Source organism: Capra hircus, chromosome 20 (assembly GCF_001704415.2).
Source record: "Capra hircus breed San Clemente chromosome 20, ASM170441v1, whole genome shotgun sequence".
NCBI lineage: Eukaryota > Metazoa > Chordata > Mammalia > Artiodactyla > Bovidae > Capra > Capra hircus.
In genome coordinates, this window is record NC_030827.1 from 8,644,957 (window position 1) to 8,667,281 (window position 22,325).

At 35.8% G+C, this 22,325-nt stretch overlaps 1 protein-coding gene across 1 annotated transcript in view; it reads right to left on the minus strand.

Annotated features, from left to right (window-relative positions):
• The window catches only part of FCHO2 (FCH domain only 2), a 119,381-nt gene that overhangs the window by 69,665 nt on the left and 27,391 nt on the right, over nucleotides 1–22,325 (minus strand). The window contains exons 3-6 of the mRNA XM_005694563.2: nucleotides 17,366–17,440; nucleotides 11,992–12,133; nucleotides 11,749–11,901; nucleotides 6,434–6,538 (exon numbers count right to left, since the gene is read on the minus strand). Coding sequence (XP_005694620.1) covers nucleotides 6,434–6,538; nucleotides 11,749–11,901; nucleotides 11,992–12,133; nucleotides 17,366–17,440 — 475 coding nt within the window. The remainder of the gene's footprint in view (nucleotides 1–6,433; nucleotides 6,539–11,748; nucleotides 11,902–11,991; nucleotides 12,134–17,365; nucleotides 17,441–22,325) is intronic.

The window sequence follows — 22,325 nt, forward strand, 5'->3', positions numbered from 1 at the left end:
ATTAGGAGACCCAGAAGAGAATAGTGTCAAAAAACCAAAGGAGAAGTCTTTATTTTTTTTTTTTAGGAGAAGTATTTAAAAAAACTGAAAAACAACCAGCTGGCAGAGCTAAAACTACAATTTACTTCTTAAGACTTTACAATCTAGCCCAGAGGCTTTCAAAATGTCTAATTCTTAAAATGTTAATATACACTCTCCAAAAGAGGTTATGGTTTAAGAAATCTGTGAAAACGTGTGTGTATACTCTATCTCAGCAGTTCTCAACTGAAGGCAGGGCTGATTCAGATGACCTGGGGAATGTTTTCAAATTACAAAACACACAGATCCTCTAGGACTATTCAGGAAATGGGCTAGAAAGAAGTAAGAATATTGCTGGGAAAAAAATTCCACGTTATTGTGGTCTTTACTTCCTGGGAAGAAAACCAGTGCTATACTTCGCTTCACAAGAAATATATTAAAAACTGAAGTAACTAAGAAATACTAAAGTAACAAAGCCTGTTTTACTCTGCTTAACCCTGTGTCTTCCAAATTTCTTTAACCATACAACCCTCTTTTCCTCTCTGAATATCTATTAATATCTCACAGAACAATTATATTCTTCAAAACAGGATTTGGGAAATGCTGAACTAGTCATTTTCAAATAAAAAGAGAAAAAATACATCTGTCATTTCCACTGCCAAACCTGATTACCCTCTTTCTTGCCAAATTATATCAGGTCTAAGGAGCAGGCCTAGATGTTTGCTATTTTTCCCTAGTTTATCAAATTAAATTCCCTCACCCCATATTAAATGTTCAGTTTCCTTCAGCATGTATCAGAAATCTCTAAGGCAAATAATCATATCCATATTTGTGTAAAGGGTATGAACTTCAAAAAAAATCAATAATGGTGAAATTATAGTTTTGGCAGTAATGCAACGACAGTCCAAAAACTTATCAGTTTTATTCGTGAGGAATGATAAAGTTAAAATACAGAACTTGTTTGGCTAATTCTGACCAAGTCCAATGAGAATACTGCAAGATCCTAAATTATTCTTAAGAACTGAGGAACAGTCAGCCAGAACATGATTCTACTTTATGTTTCTATTATAAGAATTCACCCTTAGCTTAAAATTAGGCACTTCGATGAACAAGATATTTTTTCACAGAAAGGTAGTCTCAAATCCAGGAAAGACTGGCCAAATGGCCACTAATTTCATATGGATGATTCCTAATACCAAGAAAACTGTGCACCTTCTTTCTCTTTTGAAACACCAAATCTAAGTCAGATCCTTAATAACTGAGAAATATCTTGAAGCGTGAAGCCAAGCAGAACCTAAAAGCATGATTTAACTGCAATTTTGAAATTATGCTTTATTTCCGGTGGGAAGATATTGCTAAATGTCACAATTCCTCAAAATTAGTGACTACTAAATAAATTCAGTTATTTGGCAAAGGAATATAGTATCAAGTGTTTGAATATAAAAGAATAAACTTTTTCTTGAACAAAACAGATTTTTCTTCCTTGCATTCAAATTCACTGGGTTCATATTATTGTTATATTAGCTTTTTTAAAAAGTACAATTTTGTCAGCCACTACAGACGAACAAAAATTGGGTTCAATATTGGGAAAGGAGTATGACAAGGCTATATATTGTCACCCTGCCTGAGTACATCATGTGAAATACTGGGCTGGACAGATCACAAGCTGGAATCAAGACTGCCAGGAGAAATATCAAAAACCTCAGATATGCAGATGGATGATACCACTCTAAGGGCAGAAAGTGAAGAACTAAAGAGCCCTTGATGAGGGAGAAAGAGGAGAGTTAAAAAGCTGGCTTTGAACTCAACATTCAAAAACCTAGGATCATGGCATCCAGTCCCATCACTTCATGGCAAACACATGAGGAGAAAGTGGAAACAGTGACAGATTTTCTTTTCTTGGGCTCCAAAATCACTGTGGATGGTGAGTGTAGCCATGACATTTAAAGACGCTTGCTCCTTGGAAGAAAAGCTGTAACAAATCTAGAGAGCATTTTAAAAAGCAGAGATATTACTTTGCCAACAAAGGTCTGTATAGTCCAAGCTATGGTTTCTCCAGTAGTCATGTATGCATGTGAGAGCTGGATCATGAAGAAGGCTGAGCGCCAAAGAATTGGTGCTTTTGAACTGTGGTGCTGGAGAAGACTAGAGAGTCCCCTGGACAGCAAGGAGATCAAACCAGTCAAACCTAAAGGAAATCAACCCTGAACATTCACTGGAAGGACTGATGCTGAAGCTGAAGCTCCAATATTTTGGCTGATGCTGATGTGAAGAGCCAACTCACAGGAAAAGACCCTGATGCTGAGAATATTGAAGGCAGCAGGAGAAGAGGACAATAAATGATGAGATGGTTGGATGGCATCACCGACTCAATGGACATGAGTTAGAGCAAACCCCAGGAGATAGTGAAGGACAGGGAAGCCTGGCATGCTGCAGTCCATGGGGTCACAAAGGGTCAGATATGACTTAGCAACTGAACACGACCACCACAGATATATATATATATATAAGCACTCTAATACTAAACTTAATCTGAGGGTGTTACTTAAACAATTCTCAAATATCTTTGTACTAGCCATGTTTCTGTTCAAAGTAAACAAAATCTCCCTATTGTTTCAAGTTAAACTGATAGTGGTGAAAAGCATAAGCGCAGAGTCACAATTTTAGTCATGCTTATTCTTAACTCAGGGTTTCCCAGGTGGCTCAGTAGTTAAAAAAAAAAAAAAAAAAAAATCCACCTGCTAGTGCAGGAGCCACAGAAGATGCAGTTTCAATCCCTGGATGGGGAAGATCCCCTAGAGGAGGAAATGGCAACCCATCCCAGTATTCTTGCCTGGAAAATCTCATGAACAGAGAAACCTGGCTGACGACAGTCCAAGGCGTTGCAAGAGGCACACATGACTGAGTGACTGAGCACACAGTCTCAAGTGACAGAATTCACATCACAAGTGCTCCAAGTAAAGTCTAAGTTCCTTCACCCAAGGACTCAATTTCTTCTCACTCTGGTGTGGTCCTACCACCAAAATCTCATTACTGCTAGACTGACAGACCCCCCTCCCATTAGGGTTAGGTCAACCTGCTTGGCCTGGAACAAAAACCAAAGAAGCAAAAGAATTCTTTTCCCTTCTAAGTAACCCAAAATAAAGCCTACTACCTATTAAGAAACAAAAGTTAACCTGTTCTACAGTTGTGTGTACACGCTAGAGAGGGGGAGAGACAAAGAGTGAGCACAAGAGAGAAAACATACACGTGTTAGCACCGTATACCACCACCTTTATTTAAAAGCAGCGTGGCTAAACTTCTGCTCCAACAAATTAATTATTCCATCTTGGGATTGGCAAGATAAACAATTAAAATGCCAATCTGAAAAAAAATGTAATGAGGAAGCAGAAAGAGGGAAGGGAAAAATATGTGCTGAAATTCTATAAAAGGTAGTACATACAAACGAAAACACAGACTTAAACAAATTCTAACTTCTCTTTTTTCAAATTAAATAACTGAAGGCAAGATTTTCAATGATAGAAACTAATCATTCTGATAGAAAATAAATCAATAACTGCCTTATAATTTAAAAGATAAAAGAGAACTTGCTGGAGTCCACAAGGACCACAGTTGCTACAGAAATTGAAACTTTCTACCTCACTGGAGTTGGAGCCTCATTTAAACTAAACCCTTCCTGAAACATTATCACTTCTGAGCTGCCACGACATTACACTTTCCAGTTTTTTTTCCTTCTCTGGCTTCTCCTACTTGGGTTTCAGCATCTCTTCCTCTTCTAAACTGACAATGATGAACCTCAGAGTTTGGCTTTAATTCCCCACTCTCTATCCATAGATGATGTCATTATGGTTTTGTGTACTGCCAAGCCCCTATATTATAAAGGCCCAATTCTTTATTCAAAATTTTCGGGACCAAGTGTTTGGAAATTTAAATATTTTGGATTTTTTTGAAATAAAGGTAATGTGTTTTCATATATGTCATTATACTACCAGTAGGATCTGCAGTGGCATCTGTTTATCAAACACTAAAGGAAAACATTTATATTCAGCCTAAGTAGGATAAAGAGACTATATATAGCCTTACATCAGATCAAATCAAGTTCTGCTGCCAAATGAATTCTAGAAAAAAAAGGGGGGGGAGGTTCAGAGAATTCAGAATTGTCAATAAGGGATTGTGAACATTATGTCCAGTCCAGATTACTTAGAGCCTCCAAAACTGCCATTTGCTTTTTCCACTTAAGTATAAAAGGATTAATCCCCGATGGTTCAGTGGGTAAAGAATCTGCCTACAATGCAGGAGACCCCCTTCCAACCCCTCAAACTAACAGGTCTTCATCTAGACTTTGCTATTCATCTCTGTCAAATCTGGAAGAGACCTGGAACTCCTTTAGAATTCTCCCATCCACCCTAACCCTGCCATCTCCAAATGTATTCACTTCTCTCCTTCTCCAAGGCAACCACACTGACTCTTATCCTTCTCAATGGACTACAATACTACCTTCCAAATTGGACTCATGATTTTCCTTTGGCCTCACTATAATCCATTCTTCATGAAACTGTCAAAATTAGCTTTAAAAATGCAGATCATATCATGTCTTATCCCTGCATACAGCTCTTCAGTGTCTTCCAACTGCTCTCAGAAGAAACCCTAAGCCCTCACTAGAGCCTGGTCCTTGACTATCTCTTTAACCTCATTTCTAACCACCATCTCTCCTGTTTTAGTAAGCATTTTTACTTTCTAGAATGTGGAGCTCTTTCATACACCTAGGTCTTCATAGCCATGGTCCCCAGTGCTTGGAACACGCATACCCTAGACTATCTGTACTGATTCTTCAAGGCTCAATTTTAAATGTTAGTTCTCCAAAAAGGCCTTTCCTAACTCCCTAATCCAAATTAAGTGAAAGCCACTCAGTCATGTCCGACTTTCAACCTCATGGGCTATACAGTCCATGAAATTCTCCAGGCCAGAATACTGGAACGGGAAGCCTATCCCTTCTCCAGCAGATCTTCCTGACCCAGGAATCAAACCAGGGTCTCCTGCATTGCAGGCATTTTCTTTACCAACTGAGCTACCCAGGAAGTCTCTAGTCCAAATTAGGCCATCTCTATAATTCTATCTCATGATCTCACGGAAGCCTGTTCTTTTCCTTTGTAACAATTATAATAATCTGTAACTTTATAATTAAGCATATATTTAATGTCTGTCTCGCTCCTCTATACTGTATATACTCCACGTAAAGCACAGAGAATTTATTCACGTATATACTGTACAAATCTAGCATCTAGCAGTGCCTACAACATGGTTAAGATGAGTGCATTATGCCTACACACAAGCAAGCAAACCCCTTGTTTCTGGGACGTGACTCATTCAGCACTCCAAGCAAGATGACGCCCTAGAATCCAAAGAGGCAGATTCATAAAGTCCTTCTTCACACCTACAGAGTGCCTACCATGAGCTAGGAACTGTTTTAAATGCAGAGGATAGCAGCAAACAAATCACTCTCTGCTCTCACAGAACTTACTCAATGGTGGGAGACAGACAATAAAAAACACAGGCAGCAAAGCTAGCTTGCTTCACCACGTTTCTAGTCCTCTCAGACACGATGACTAAGAATGCTCTAAAAAGAGGCTTCTCTACCAGTCTCAGTGCCAGAGTGAAGAGCTGACTCATCACGGACAAGCAGCATGCACTTGCTACTGTAATCCACTGAGATCTGCGGGGATTCTCTGTCACCCCAGCATCCCCATCCTATCCTGTCTGAAATAGTAAATAGAACTCATGGTGTTAGGTGATGACAGCTGTTAAGGAGAAAAACAAAACAAGAGGACAAGACATCAGGGTAGAAGCTTTGGATAGGATTCATAAAAGGTACCCATCTTAAATCTAGCCCTGTAATTAAGGCCTTAAGAATATCAAATTGAATATAATTTATCCCAAGTCAATGGGAGACAGACTTTTTTAAACTGTCTATTTTCCTTTACTAACACGGAAGTTCTATGAGAGCAGGGATTCCTGATTGCTTTATTTATTAACCACTACATCCTCAGCACTGAGTGATTTCCAGTTTTCTACTTATAGTCAATTTTAAAACCCATACATAATCTTTATCATCTACCAATGTCCTCATTTTCTCCAATACTCTTTAAACATTCTCTTCTAGTTGATCTGAATAATCCCTTATGATATTATAACTACTGACTGACCATAATTTTCAATCTCCAAAACAAGAGGTGTATTTTTAAAACAGCATTATTAAAATATTGAGAATGTGCATTTTAAGAGTTTCTAATATAAAAAAATCTTATGACAGAAAAAAATTATTTGTATCAGAAATATATTTAATATAACTTACTGTAATTTATAAACAATAAATACAAATATCCTATTTTAGATTTAAAGCCTTAAAAATACCAACCTGAGTTGTTTCTGTCATTTTCTGTTCAAAATCTGCTTTTGCTAATGCATATTTTTCCACATAGAGTTTGTAAGTATCTGTAGCTTTCTTAGATTTAACAGCTGCCTGTAACAAAACAAAAACATTTAGAATTACACAAAATCACTTTACTTTCCTTTAAAAAAAAAAAAAAGTGCATTTTAAGAGGTGAGGCCTATGCTGAGTTCAAGATGACATAAACTAACTTTAATACCTTTTTTCAAGTCTTTCTTATTAGTGTTTTTTGTTATGGTCACCCAATGATGTAGAAATTAAATCCTAATTCTCTTGTCCAATGGAATGCGCTTTTAAAAGTTAAAATACTTTCATTTATAACCCAGAGGAAGATCACACAACCACATTTTAACAGTACAATGTTACTAAAAATTCAGCAATCAAGAATGTGACAATACCAGCAGAATATAATATGAGTCTTCTTCCTTCCTCCAACAACAAACAGATACTCCATTTAAGGTCTGATCAGTGACTATAAAGCTAGCACGAAAACTGAAAAAATAAAATCAATTTTCCTTGATGTTGCTCAATTTTTTTTACACTTCAGAAAGTCAATAATTTGTTTTAATCATTGTCTATTTTTCAAGATTTCTATTTTTTGATTGCTACTGTATTATAATGGTTTTTATCAAAGTTACTTATTCAATACAAATTTAACAATATATTAAATATTAGGTACTAAGGAACAGGAAGACAAATTATGTACAACTCTTTTCCTCAGGGAGTTAATAAAAGAAGCACAACCCATACAAAAAAGGCTAGAAATAGGTGGAAAGCAACCAGTAGATTGGGGCAGACATGTGGCTATCAAGAAATTTGATTATTCTCAAAAGACTGCTCAATTTGAATACAGGAAATTTGAAGGGAAGGGGTGTTGAAGTAAGTAAGAGTTTAAAGAAGATCGAAAAACAAAAGAGAGAAGCTATAGCATTTCAAGATAAAAGATCTCCACTTTCTTGGTGTGATAAAAGGTGGTCTGCTGTGAGTGAAGAGAAGGCTGTGGTTGGAAACTTCAGAATAAAGCTTCAAACCATGGTGATGGAGGGCGCAACTGGTAATAACTACAGCAGTAAAAGTATTACAAAGAGCCACTGAGGGCTAAGCTGCAAAATCCGGAATTTGTACAGAGACAATCAGAACCATAGGCAATTATTTCCAGCTATGTTCAGGAGTCTAACAGTAAGTATTAGAAACCAATCTAATAAGTATTAGAAACACAAAGTTGGGTTTACCTGGAGGTTGGAAATGGCAAGAGATGCATACAGTTCTAGACCCTAAAAAAGTAACTTTGCACTGTCTTTGAAAATTTTACTGCATATATTATATTAAACATATACGCTTTATCCTTGGCTGGCCTTTATAAATAAAGAATATAGGACATCACTTTATCTTACAGTGTATCAAAACTATATCTTGTATCAAAACTGAATGCAGTTTCCATTCATGGTCTGGCAACAAAGATCCCACATGCCAGGGAACAACCAAGTCCGATGCTCTAGGGCCCGTGCACAACTACTGAGCCTGCGGGCTGCAACTACAGAGCCCACGCGCTGCAATGAAAGTCCCCGCGTGCCACAACTAAGATTCGATGCAGCCAAATACATTAAAATAAACAAACAAACGGGAAACTGGGGCAGAAGAAACTAGCTTTTAAAGCAACAGCTACATTTCCTCTCATAATTAAAGACTGGTTCTAATAGATTACCAAGTGATAATGAAAGAAATCCAGTATTTTATCATTTCCTTAGCATTATAAATAAATTTATTGATATACTACTGGAAATAGTTCTGTTTAAGGGTCTATATAATTTTTCCAGTAACATCTTATAAATCAAATGTATACATAAAAAATAAATACTTTGTCATAGTCTACAAATACAAGTAACTTCTAAATGGCGCTTTATAAAAGGGTTTGTAAATGAAGATGAGAAGCATACTATGTCACAATATCCAATAAGTATGCTTTCAAGTTCACACACACAAAAAATAGTTCAAAGATCTGTTTTAAAAAAAATCTACATTCATGGTAATAAAGAGCTTATTAATAAAGAGCTTATTACAGGCCAAAATATTTACTTAAGCTTGGATTTAACTATATATAAATCAGAGACACACTAACACCTCTAGTATCACAAGCAATGCTAATCGCTTCTTGAGCAGAACAATTAGAAAAAAGCAGTTGTCTCTTATTTTTGCTGATTCAGAAGATTTAAATTATACTTTTTTCAGTAGTTATGCTTAATGTTATACTTGACTACTACTAATTCTAATATACCATTAATTGTAAAACACACCATTATTTTGTGTACCACTCAAACAGAGAAACACTGTCAATTAAACCATGAAATAATGCTTTCTTATCACTTAAAATTTTTATTTTAGACTTAAAAGAGCTCTTTTAGACTTACTTGGAGGTAGATTTTTATTCTTGTGTGATAAAAATAAAAAAGAAAGCAAAATGAACTGTTTGAGATACTCCTCAATCTTTCTTCACATTCAGATTCTGACTCTTCTCAATTACTTCCAAGTCAGGGGCTGCTGCTAAGGTCTGTTTTTCCCCCCACATATTATCATCTTCAAAGTCACCAAGAATATTATTAACAGAGAATATCTTAAAAGTGCCCCACCACCATCTTCAGATTTTCTTCCAAACAGTGGTGTTCACATTTTCTTGATTTTACCAGGTCTCAACAAAAGGTTTTCAAACAATAATCAGAACCATTCCCTCCTCAATGGTCTGTTACCTGAAACAACAGTGTTGCAGCTGTCCATCGAGCCACCAGATATACCAAGCTCACAGAGGCAGTGACGCCACAGGACAGAGGCCACCTGCCCACAGTGATGATGATACCACCATTTGAAGATGCATTCTAACTTCAGAGATGTGAGGAAAAAGATATACCTGGCAGCTTTTCATATTCTCTTTTTTTTCCGGTGTCTCAGTCTGAATTATCTTTATTTAACCTGCTTAATACTGAGAACATATTTGTGATCTAATTCTTCAATTTCTTTAATTCTGAAAAAATTCTGATCTGTTAACTCTTCAAATATTACCTATCTACCATCCTCTCCAATTTTTTTCTTCTAAAATCCACAGCAGACCACAGTGACCTTTACTCTCTGCATATGTCACTGGTAAGTTCCCAAATTCAGTCTTTCACTATATCAACTCTAAAGTTTATCTTCTCTAATGCTTTTTAAAAATTTCAATAACTATATATTTCATTGCCAAGTTTTCTAGTTAGCTGTTTTCCCATCTACCAGTTCTTGTTTCATCTGTCTCTCTTAACTTTTTTAATATAAGTGTACGCTCATTTGCAACTCTGAACATCCTCAACGTATATGTTTCTGATCGTGTTTAATAAACCTAAATTTTATTTGAATTGAATTCTTCTTTTAGTCGTTAAATTTGCTGCCATCTGTCTTAAGAAAGATCCCTTGCTTTTCCAAAGTTTGTCTTATGCCACTTTGCTTTTACTAATGAATTACATTAGTACCTGTCTTCACAAACTGGAAAAAAATCCAGAGAGGACTTTCACTTTTACAAAAACAAAGGTGAAAAGAAAAATAGTTCTCAGTGTTTGCTTTGCAGGAGCCAGTATGAAGGGAGCACACACCCTGAGACCAGTGAGAGCGATCCGAGCTCCTCTCCACGACCCACACTCAGCGTCTCAGCATTGGTCTCCCCAGATCTGAACTGCTTCTGTGAGCATCTGCGCTTTAACTCAGCTTCCTTCATACGTTCATTAGCAAGATGTGTTCTAAGGCAAGTGCTTCTCTGCCATTTTGGTTCACGTAAGTTTTCATGTGAAAAACACACTGTTGTATGGCAGGGGAAAGCTATAGGAGATTTCTTAAGATGTACTCTAAAAGTGTGGTTGTTTGCTCATTTCAAGTGTGAGGGTTTCTTTTTTCCCCTCTCTTCTCCCTGTCCCTCCATCAGTGATGCTGGACAACTCTATAGAATACAAGGTAAACGTCACCTCTTAGAATTGTGCTGTACTTAATCATTTACGCTCACCCGTCCCCATCTAGCAGTTTCACGTTATCTCCTGCCAGCCCTCCAAGGTTCCAATTTACCATCAGTCATACAAAGGCAGCTTTTAATTACTTCCCTGGAAGAATACTGAGGATATGACCAAAATAGTCATAATCAGGGCAAATCCATGGCCTGATTGCCACTTAGAACTGTGTCCATTAAGCCCCAGCTTCCAATAATGCTTTAGCCCTTCAGCAGCACAAACCTTTTTTTTTTTTTTGCTATTTATAGCCCCACCTCAAGTGGGGAGTATTTAGTCTCCCATACCATACAAGAGCTAAACTCCATTGCCTAACTTAGGACTTCGTGTCCAACAAGCCTGCATAATCAATCTTGACACGTGCCTTTGAGTTTCTGTTCCATTTCTAGTTCATTGATAAAAATAATATTCTTCTTCTGGGACCATGTTATTTTGCTTTACTTTCTCTTTTTATATTTTATTCTTAACTGCTGTGTCTGAAATGCTGTTTGAAAATCATGAATTTGCTGTGCCTCACTTTTTACCCCTTTCTAATTTTTATTTATTGTACAACACTAAAGGAAACATAATATCCCAAATTCCATTGACTGTTTTGATTTTTCCAGATTTCTAATTCTTGCCCATGTATACACAATTTTATAATTATTATAACTGCAAGATAGTTACTTTTTTTTAACTGGATATTTCAAATATTCTACAAAGCTTTCAAAATTATCACTCCCTATGACTGATTCCTAAATGATAATATACCACATCAAACAAGTGGATGGTTAAACTGTTTTGAAAGGCGAAAAAAAATCTACTTTCAATCAAGATGAGAGTAAGGGAAAGCGTTGTGGTTTACCACAATGCTAGATACATGGGCTCAAAGTCAGCAATAAATCACCCACAACATATATTTATAGCTTACCCTCAAGTATCTACTGCCTTGCTAAATATACCGAAGTCTAGCTTTAAATTCTTTTTTACCTTATTATTAAATCTTATACCAAGAACTATCTCACCAATTATCTTATACAAATATCCTACAAATGTGTCACTGATATAAAGCAATCATCCCTTTTCATGTATTTGCTAAACTACTTACCATACACAACATATTTTGCAAACCTACTTTTGTTTCACTTGGGAAAATCATCAACACTCATGCACAGCGACTTTCATCTTTAACATGAGCTCATTCTTGAGTGTTTAAAGATTAAATGCAGTCTTGTATTTGAAAACACTTTGAAAACACAGAGGTATTATTTTTATTACGATTACCTTTTCTATTTCTCTCTGTGTAGCTCCTTCCTTTTTCAAACGTTCCTGTTCTACACACTTGGCGTTGTAATTTTCCTTGGACTTCTGGAGGGCCTGAGTTATGCTCTGAATGGCTTGAACAGCTTCCAGAGTTCCTGCAACTTCTTCTTTAGTCTGTTAGGTATGAAATGATTCATCAAAATAATAGAACTACAAAGTATTCAATATCTGACCAACCAATCCAATGAGTAACATAACTGATACCTTTTTATGCGATTTCACTTGTTCTTCTCCATACTTCTGAACTTCCTTTATTAATTCTTGTAATTTTCTAACAAGATCCAAGTGACAATTTGCTAATTTCTCTGTAGATGTTTTGAATACATCCCACACTGGTGCAAATGTTCTAAAGTGAAGAAAACATGGGAATACTTTACTAAAAGGAAAAAAAAGTTTAAAGCTCCAAAATAGAACCACTGGAACTAATGGGCAGAAGATGAGATTAAATTAAATCACAAATGAAATGAAAGACGGATCTTGATTTTTTTAGGCCTTGGTTAATTATTTAAAATGTTTTTATTTTAATTGGAGGTTAATTACAACATTGTATTGGTTTTGCCATACAGCAACATGAATCCGCCACAGGTATACACGTGTTCCCCATCCTGAACCCCCCTCCCTCCTCCCTCCCCGTACCATCCCTCTGGGTCGTCTCATTGCACCAGTCCCAAGCATCCAGTATCATGCATCGAACCTGGACTGGCGATTCATTCCATATATGATATTATACATGTTTCAATGCCAGTCTCCCTAATCATCCCACCCTCTCCCTCTCCCATGGAGTCCAAAAGACTGTTCTATACATTTGTGTCTCTTTTGCTGTCTCGCATACAGGGTTATCATTACCATCTTTCTAAATTCCATATATACAAGTTATTGTAAAGTAATTAACCTCCAATTAAAATAAATAAATTTATATTTTAAAAATAAATAAATAAAATATTTTTATATCTCAGATACACAGAAATGAGTTAATTCATATCACAGGTCTGGCCATGACCCTCTCTTAATTATGTCATTTCCTGAGTTGATTTGGTTACTTAGATTTTTATCAGAAGACTTTCTAATCACTGTCTGTTTAAAATTAATCTATTATCAAATCTCAATTCTAGACGCTGTAGTGCTCCATTTAAAAAGCTTCACTGAAAATAAAAGCTCCTGGAAATTCAGTGGTTAGGACTCCACACTTCCAATGCAGAGGGCACAGGTTGAACCCCTGGTCAAGAAACTAAGATCCCATAAGCCATGCCATGCAGTGTGGCCAAACAAACAAATACAATTAAAAAATAAAAACACTTCTGAATTTAAACATGCAAAAGTTAAATCTGCACATGACTTAGCTGGTTTTAGAAAAGGCAGGGGAACCAGAGATCAAACTGCCAACATTTGCTGGATCATCGAAAAAGCAAGAGAGTTCCAGAAAAACATCTATTTCTGCTTTATTGACTATGCCAAAGCCTTTGACTGTGTGGATCACAATAAATTGTGGAAATTTCTGAAAGAGATGGGAATACCAGACCACCTGACCCGCCTCTTGAGAAACCTATACGCAAGTCAGGAAGCAACAGTTAGAACTGGACATGGAACAACAGACTGGTTCCAAATAGGAAAAGGAGTACGTCAAGGCTGGATATTGTCACCCTGCTTATTTAACTACATCATGAGAAACGCTGGACTGGAAGAAACACAAGCTGGAATCAAGACTGCCAGGAGAAATATCAATAACCTCAGATATGCAGATGACACCACCCTTATGGCAGAAAGTGAAGAACTCAAAAGCCTCTTGATGAAAGTGAAAGAGAGTGAAAAAGTTGGCTTAAAGCTCAACATTCAGAAAACGAAGATCATGGCATCTGGTCCCATCACTTCATCGGAAATAGATGGGGAAACAGTGGAAACAGTGTCAGACTTTATTTTTTTGGGCTCCAAAATCACTGCAGATGTTGACTGCAGCCATGAAATTAAAAGACGCTTACCCCTTGGAAGAAAAGTTATGACCAACCTAGATAGCATATTCAAAAGCAGAGACATTACTTTGCCGACTAAGGTCCGTCTAGTCAAGGCTATGGTTTTTCCTTTGGTCATGTATGGATGTGAGAGTTGGACTGTGAAGAAGGCTGAGCGCCGAAGAATTGATGCTTTTGAACTGTGGTGTTGGGGAAGACTCTTGAGAGTCCCCTGGACTGCAAGGAGATCCAACCAGTCCATTCTGAAGGAGATCAGCCCTGGGATTTCTGTGGAAGGAATGATGCTAAAGCTGATACTCCAGTACTTTGGCCATCTCATGTGAAGAGTTGACTCACTGGAAAAGACTCTGATGCTGGGAGGGATTGGGGGCAGGAGGAGAAGGGGACGACCGAGGATGAGATGGCTGGATGGCATCACTGACTCGATGGACATGAGTCTGAGTGAACTCTGGGAGTTGGTGATGGACAGGGAGGCCTGGTGTGCTGCGATTCATGGGGTGGCAAAGAGTCAGACACTACTGAGCCACTGAACTGAACTGAAGAATTATTTTAGAATTGTTCTCTGAAACTTTGTTTCAGATTTTACCCATGTACTTCAACAAACACCAGACAGTCCCCTTTCTACTACACTTGGTACAGAATGTATCACATTTTCCTATCACTTTTTCTCAACATTGAGAATTTAATATTTTAGCAGGTTCAAGTACTTTGAAGAATTAGTACACTGTAATATCGTAGATAATACTTAGGATGCCAAAGGTCAGTTTAAACTAATTTGGTCAGTAGGGAATGATATAAGAATAATTTTATCCTATGCTTTCCTCAGGTACTTCATCAGATATTTTCAACAGCATTTGCCTTGCTCTATGATAAAACAAAGAGTAGCAATGATCACTAAGGCAAGAAGGTAGAGAAAGGAATTACTCATCCTAATATGTACTCTTTACCAGTTGCTGTGTTTCTTAGCCAGCAAGAAAGCTAACTGACACAATCATTTTAAGCAGTAACAATAATGTTCAAGGAGGATAAATACTTAAACAGGACTGTTCTGATTAGAGCTTACCTCCCACTTTAGAATCTCATCAGCACTAAAACTGGCAAGTAATTAGATGGAAAATTTCAAGAGAAAAAAGGACACCTGAAAAGTATCCACTCACAACAGCACCAAAATACATGTGTATCACTTCAAGTAAACCTGATACCTGATAGTCTAGATTTCACAAAACAGATGAGAGTGTCCCTTTACTTTAACAAAGGAGGTTCAGCATAAGATTTCTTTAAATAAGGTTTCTTTAAGGAATTACAACTATTCCATTTTATAAAGGTTGATACACACAACGTTTTTCTGGCCAGGTAATACACAATAACATACAATAAGCACTAAGAAATGAAACTAATGAATCTAAAATATGTTTAAATGCAATTAAATTCAAAAGATAAAATTCAATTTCAGTAATATTTAAAATCTTTATAATCTTAAGTAACAACACTAACAGAAAAAATGAAATAACATCTATTATTCATGAAAGCCATACATTTCAAATACAGAAATGTTGTCAGTAACTTTATTAGGAAACACCTTTTTTTCTACCTCTCACCTGGTAACTAAAAATAAGGTAGAATTTCCTAGATTAAAACTATGGCCTCATGTTCAGTGAACATGTTCAGTAAGACAAATATCATACAATATTACCCACGTGTGGATGGCATAAATGAACTTATTTACAAAACAGATGTAGTCGCAGATGTGGAAAACAAACTTATGGTGACCAGGAAAAGGGGGAGGAGGGATAAACTGTGAGACAGGCACTGACAGATACACACCACTGTATATAAAATATAACTAATAACCTACTGTATATCACAGGGAACTCTACTCAATACTCTGTTAATGGCCTACGTGGGCAAAGAACCTTAAAAAACAAACAAACAAAAAACAGAAGTAGAGTCACAGATGTAGAAAACAAACAAACTTATGGTTACCAAGGGGTGGGGAAGGATAAACTGGGAGACTGGGATGGGCATATACATACCACTATATATAAAATAGATAACTGATAAGCACCTCCGCTATATGCATAGCACAGGAACTCTACTCAACACACTATCATGGCCTATATGGGAAAAGAAATTTTAAAAAGACTGGGTATATATATACATACATATACATATACACACACATACATACATATAAATATATGGATAACTGATTCACTTTGCTGTACAACTGAAACTAACACAACAATAATAAAAATTGTTTTAAAATATTATTTCTAAAATATCAATCATACTGGAAACCTAAAAGAGTGAGTGTATGAAAGAAAATAATTTGCTATATATATGTAAAAAAAAAAAACACTATTGGTTAAAGCTAGTTTCTATTATTCCAGTTATTTTATGGCCCTTCTACTCTGGTCAATAAAGAAGAAACTTATGTTTAGAAGAGGCAAAGTCTACACGGAGGAGTTAAAAAGAGGAGGATGTGAAAAAAGTGAGGAGAGAGTGGGAAAAAGAAGGAAGAATGAAGTTGCATGGAAGGAACCAATAGCTGCAGGACAACTGGGAGGAAAAACAAACAGCCATCAGCTACCAGTCTCCACTCTCCTCCAGGTGAAAACAGAGCTGCAGAAGGTCCTCTTGGCTGTGGCTGTTAGCACTTACATAATGGACAGTGTCACCACCCTGAAGATGAACCAAGAGCCCTACTCCCCTTTATCTGGGCTACAAACTAGGAAGACTTCTGTTAAACTCGTCCAATTACACTAGAGAATACTTTCATAAAACAGTCATTCTTAACCAGCTTTTCAGATCATAAGAACCATATGTGAATCTGATAACCGGTATACTCCCCTTCAGAGGTATGGATTAACACCTACACAAAATCTTATATAAAATTTCAGGGGGATCATAGATTCATCAGAATCCCAGATGAAGAGGAATCTTTTACTGAGTATCACTGTAAAAATCTTTATACTAAGTAAATATAAAACTATTTTAACATCTTAGTTAAAATATAATCTCTCTCCCAATTTTAGATGTCAGTCAGATTAAGTATTCCTTCCAGACTTGTTATTATTCAAATTACACAATTACTCTTTCCAGAGTTGTTACGGCTATAAGTATACCTCATTGAAAACATATTCTTATTAATAATATTCATTTTTCAAAGAAAACATTTCCTGGGCACATATTTTTAAAGGGAAAATTTAAAGGTAGTCTATAAAATCCTAACTGACATTTCTAATGCATTTTAATCATTTCAATAAAATTTATATTGAGTTGTTAAAGACCACTGTTCAAGAGAATGTAAATGAACTTACAGAAAACCAGAATAATGTGCATAACACATAACATTTATAATCCCAAAACTATACTACTGAAAGACTACGTAGTTTTAAAGGGGGAAAAGTAAGTTTCATTTTGCATTAACTGATTCAACAAATTCAGCTGTATTTTCTATGAAGTCAAGAATATATTCATATAGGCATATTTTAACCAAATAATTATATATTTTATATTTATGAACTATTACATCTTTAATGGAAACCTATTATTCTCAAAAACTTTGGCTAAATCAACACTGAAAGGGCTGTTCAAAGAAATTAACTCACCCAAGTTGTGAATAATTGCTTGCAGATTTTGCTAGTTTTGTCATTGACCTGGAGTACGCCTCTTCTATTGTAGCTCTGTTAAATCAAATATCAATATTGTAAGGGCTCTTGTTTAATGACCAAACACAGAAAATACAAAATAATCACAACTGCAGAAATAAACAGATAACTCAAAGTATATGTTAAAAATAAGTAGGTATGTGGTCATGAATTTCTGATCTATCTTTAAATGCCCTTTGCACACATCTATTTAAAGAACTTGTCTGGTATAGAACTAAAATAATGTTTGTCACCAAGAAACTTCGGTATAAAGTCACTCTTTTTTTTTTTTAGTACCAATGGTTATGTGAACAGTACCGCTTCCTATATTCTCTCTATACATACAAACTGATTCAGTATGAAAATCTTTTGTGTTTAACATAGTTTTATTATTAACACTGTGATTTCATGATTATGCACACTTAATAGAATATGAGATTGATGACAGTCATCTGCACAAGACTATTAGCAAGTATGAGATCCTGAACTTCAAGTTCTTAATCTAGTCTGTGATTAGATCTAAAACACTAACAAATAAATATTTCACACTATAATATTGTGTTTCACTTACTATTATTCAGCATACAGAATTTTATACTAAAAAAACTGAACTAAAGCCATTAAATATAGAATAGAAAAAAATGTTCCCATAGGCACATAACTTACAAATAAAAAATATGATGCTGTCTTGGCCTGTCCACCTCTACAGAAGTTCAGTTCTATCTTACCTCTCCCATCATTACCCTGTCCCTTCTCAGCCTGTGCTACCCTTAACAGAGGAGTCTACAACCACCACTGCCTTCCATTCATTTACTTTGATAGGTTCAACTAACATTGTTTTTAATGTGCAAATTCAGATCGACACCCTGTTCTTGAATCAAATCATCTGTTTAATATCTAAATGCCTCAAGCATAACTCTACCTAGATATTTTAATCACCTCAAACTCAGAATATCCAAAATAAGCTTACTTCCAAACTCTTCCCCAAACCCAACCCCACAAAAACTTTTTTAAAAAAAGGAACTATTAATAGCAACTGACTCTCACTGACAGCCCTGTGATTTTTTTTCCTGCTTCTTTAAACTTCTACGTGTCTTTTTAATATACTATATTACAAGAGTAGTACTTTGATAATTTTTTAAAAGTTAATACAGAAATAATATATCAGTGAATAAGTTAAACAACAAGGAAAAAATAGTTCAATTTCCAGTAATAGCAAATTGATCTAAAAACCTTCCAATGAGAAAGGAGAAAAGTAGGAGAGGTGGGGGGTATGCCTAAAGGGCATCAGAGAACTAAAGACCAGTTAAGAATCAGTCAGCCAAGATTCAAGAGGAGGCTATCCAGAGAGAGACAGATATGTAGGGCAGCTTTTCCCTGGGGGCATCTAGAAGAGGCAGCTAAGACTGAGAAATGGAGCAAAGCCTCACAAGGTAAGGGATATAAAACTAGCTTCAGCCTTACCACAGGTAGGAAGCATGAGAAAATCCATATCCTTTAAGTTGAGACCCAAAGAGTAAGCATAAGGAGTTAAGGATGAACCATAAGTAGGCAAGCTCTCAAAGTGACTACAAACTTATCTTTTCAAACTCTGATACTGGACCCTGCATGGTTGTCTTAAACACATTCCAACAACCACCAGGCACACAAAGAAAGAAGATAAGATGAACAATCAGCAGAAACAAATTTAACAATGTTCCAAATGTTAATATTATAAAGCTCAGACTTTTTGAGTTTATGCATTATAAAAATATAAATTCTATATCTGAAAAATACAATAACCAAAATTAATACCTTAACAGATGCAGTTAGACTGTAGATTTAATACACTGTAGTGTGTGTTAGTCACTCAGTCGTGTCTGACTCTTTGTGACCCCATGGACTAAAGTCCATCAGGCTCCTTTGTCCATGGGATTCTCCAGGCAAGAATACTAGAGTGGGTTCCTGTTTCCAATCTCCAATACACTGCAGTGAGAACTGGTAAACTAGAGAGAGGTGAGAAGAATCTATTCTGGTTTAAAGCTCAGTGAAACATAAACTAAAATATAATATTGTAAAATCAACTACAATCCAACAAAAATCAATTTAAAAAAAAAAGCTCAATGAAACAAAAGACTGGGAAACAGAAAAGAAAAATAAAAGACAAAGGACAATGCAAAATGCCTGACATGTAAAGAAAGTAAGAACAGGTCAGAAGAAATATCTGCAAGAGATAATGCTGAAGAATTTTCCAAAACTGATAAAAGCTATCAAACCACAGGTTCAAGTTAGCCCAACAAATCCTAAGAGGACAAATAAAAAGATATGTACACATTAATAAAAATAAAAAGATAAGTCACATCATAGTAAAACTGGGGAAGGTCAAAGACAGAAAGAAAATCTAAAAGCAGCTAAACCCTTCCCACCATCAAATGTTACCTTCAAAGGAACAATTAATTAGACTGACAGCTAACATCTAAACAGTACAATGCAATAATCTTTGAAGATTTTTTTTAATCTAGTAAAATGCAAAACCATGAAACTCATGGAAAATAACATAGGAGAAAACTTAGATGACGTTGGCTATGGTGATGTCTTTTTAGATAAATCACTAAAGGCACAATCTAGGAAAGAATTCACTGATAAGTTGGACTTCATTAAAATAAAAACCAGCTCTGTGAAAGATGTCAAGAAAATAAGAGGACAAGCCACAGACTGGGATAAATTATTTGCAAAACAATGAGGAAAAAAAAAGAAAAAAATGTTATCCCAAATATATTGTTGACTCTTAAAGCTCAACAGTAAGAAAACAACCTGATTAAAAAATGTGCCAAAAACTTTAAGAGACTCTTCACCAAAGATAACATATGGACGACAGACAAGCATATGAAAAGATGCTCTACATCACATGTCATCAGGGAAACGTAAATTAAAACAAGACACCACTATGTATCTATTAGAATGGCCAGTCTAGAACACTGACAACAGCAAGGATGTGGAGCAACAGAAATTCTCTTTCATTGCTGGCGAGAACGCAAAATAGTACAGCCACTTCACAAGACTCTTACCTCACAATCTAGCAATTGCGTTCTTTGCTATGTACTCAGAGGAGTTGAAAACTTATGTTCATGCACAAGAATGGTTACAGTAGGTTTATTCATAACTGAAAAGCAACCAAGATGTCTGTCCTTCAGTAGAACAGATAGAATTGATAAATAATGGATAAATAATTCACATCCAGACAGTGGAACATTACTCAGCATATTACTAAGTGAAAAAAGGCCAACCTAAGAATGCTATTATCACATACTGTCCGATTCCGACTACAGCTGACCTTTGAGCACCACAGGTGTGAACTATGTGGGACCACTTATACACAGATTACTAAATGATCCACAGCTGTTTGAATCCATGGATACAAAATTGCAGATATGAAGTGTCCACTGTAAAAATATACATGATATTCAACTACACAGAGGGTTGGCACCCCTAAACCCTGTGTTAAAGAGTCAACTACACATATGACATTCTCGAAAAGGCAAAACCATGGAAACATTAAAACAGAACACAAAGGGTTCTAGACAAGTAGAAATATTCCGCAGAACATTATAATGATGGGTATATGTCATCATACATTGACGAACCCATAGAATGTGTAACACCAAGACTGAACCCCAAGGTAAACTACGGATTTTGGATGACTGTGATGTATCAATGTGGATTCATTCGTGGTTAAAAAAAAGTCTCATTCTGATGAGTAATGTTGATGATGGAAAGGCTACGTGTCTGGGGACGGGGACACACACAAAACCTCCTTTCAATTTCAGCTTCCCTGGTGGCTCAGTCAGTAAAAAATCTGCCTGCAATGCAGGGGACCCAAGTTCAATTCCTGAGTCATGAAGATCCCCTGGAGAAGGAATTGGTAATGCACTCCAGTATTCTTGCCTGGAGAATTCCATGGACAGAGGAGCCTGGCTATCAATTTTGTTGCAAATCTAAAACTGTTCCTAAAAAATAACAAAAAAAAATCTTCCAACTAGAATACTATACCCAGCAAAAATACAAATGAAAGTAAACCCTTAATAAAACAATGGATCTAGGTGATGACCATCAATGGCTACTAACATCATGAAAGAGATAAAACCAAACAAAATATTATATGTCTCTGATGGAAGTATACGTATTGCCGACGAAATAGTCTCATCAAAATATTGAACTGAATTTTATCTAGTTGCTACATTTCATTCTATTACATTTTTTTCTTCTCTCACCTTAGAAGTAATAGCCTCATTTTTTTAGTGGTTATCCTAGAGATTGTAACATACTTCCTTGATGTATTAATTTTTAGTAATAATTGCTACTTTTATCATCTTCCTAAAAATGCAGGAACCTAAGAATACTACCACCTCCTGACTTAGATGCTTTGTATTCCATTATGAGTATGTGTGTTTAATTTTTTACTCTGGAAATTAGAAGTTTTCTATTTTTAAAACACTTTTTATTGTGGAAATGTACACTCATATGCCATTTTTGTGTGTGTTTCTTTAGCTTTTTATTATAAACCACGAAGTAATGAATTGTAATATAGTTTCAACAGTTTTTAGTATTTTCACAGTCTTGTTTAAAACAGTTCTCTGACATCAAATTATTACCTGTCCATAGACACTTATGTATGTATCTCTAACAGCTAATGATTTAGAGGACAATAATATTGCCTAGCTAACAAAATTAATGATAATTAAATATTTTTAATGTCTAGCTTATTTGTTCAAGCCAGGTGGTTATGTTTTTTTATATGTTTTGTATAGTCATTTTTAGACTTATTAAAATTATTTTACTTTTCCTCTGGTGCTTTTGTCCTGGATCGCTTTTCTTCTTTTTGAAAAACATCCTTTAACACCTCTTAATGTGGATTTTCTGGTGATAAATTCTCAGTTTTTGT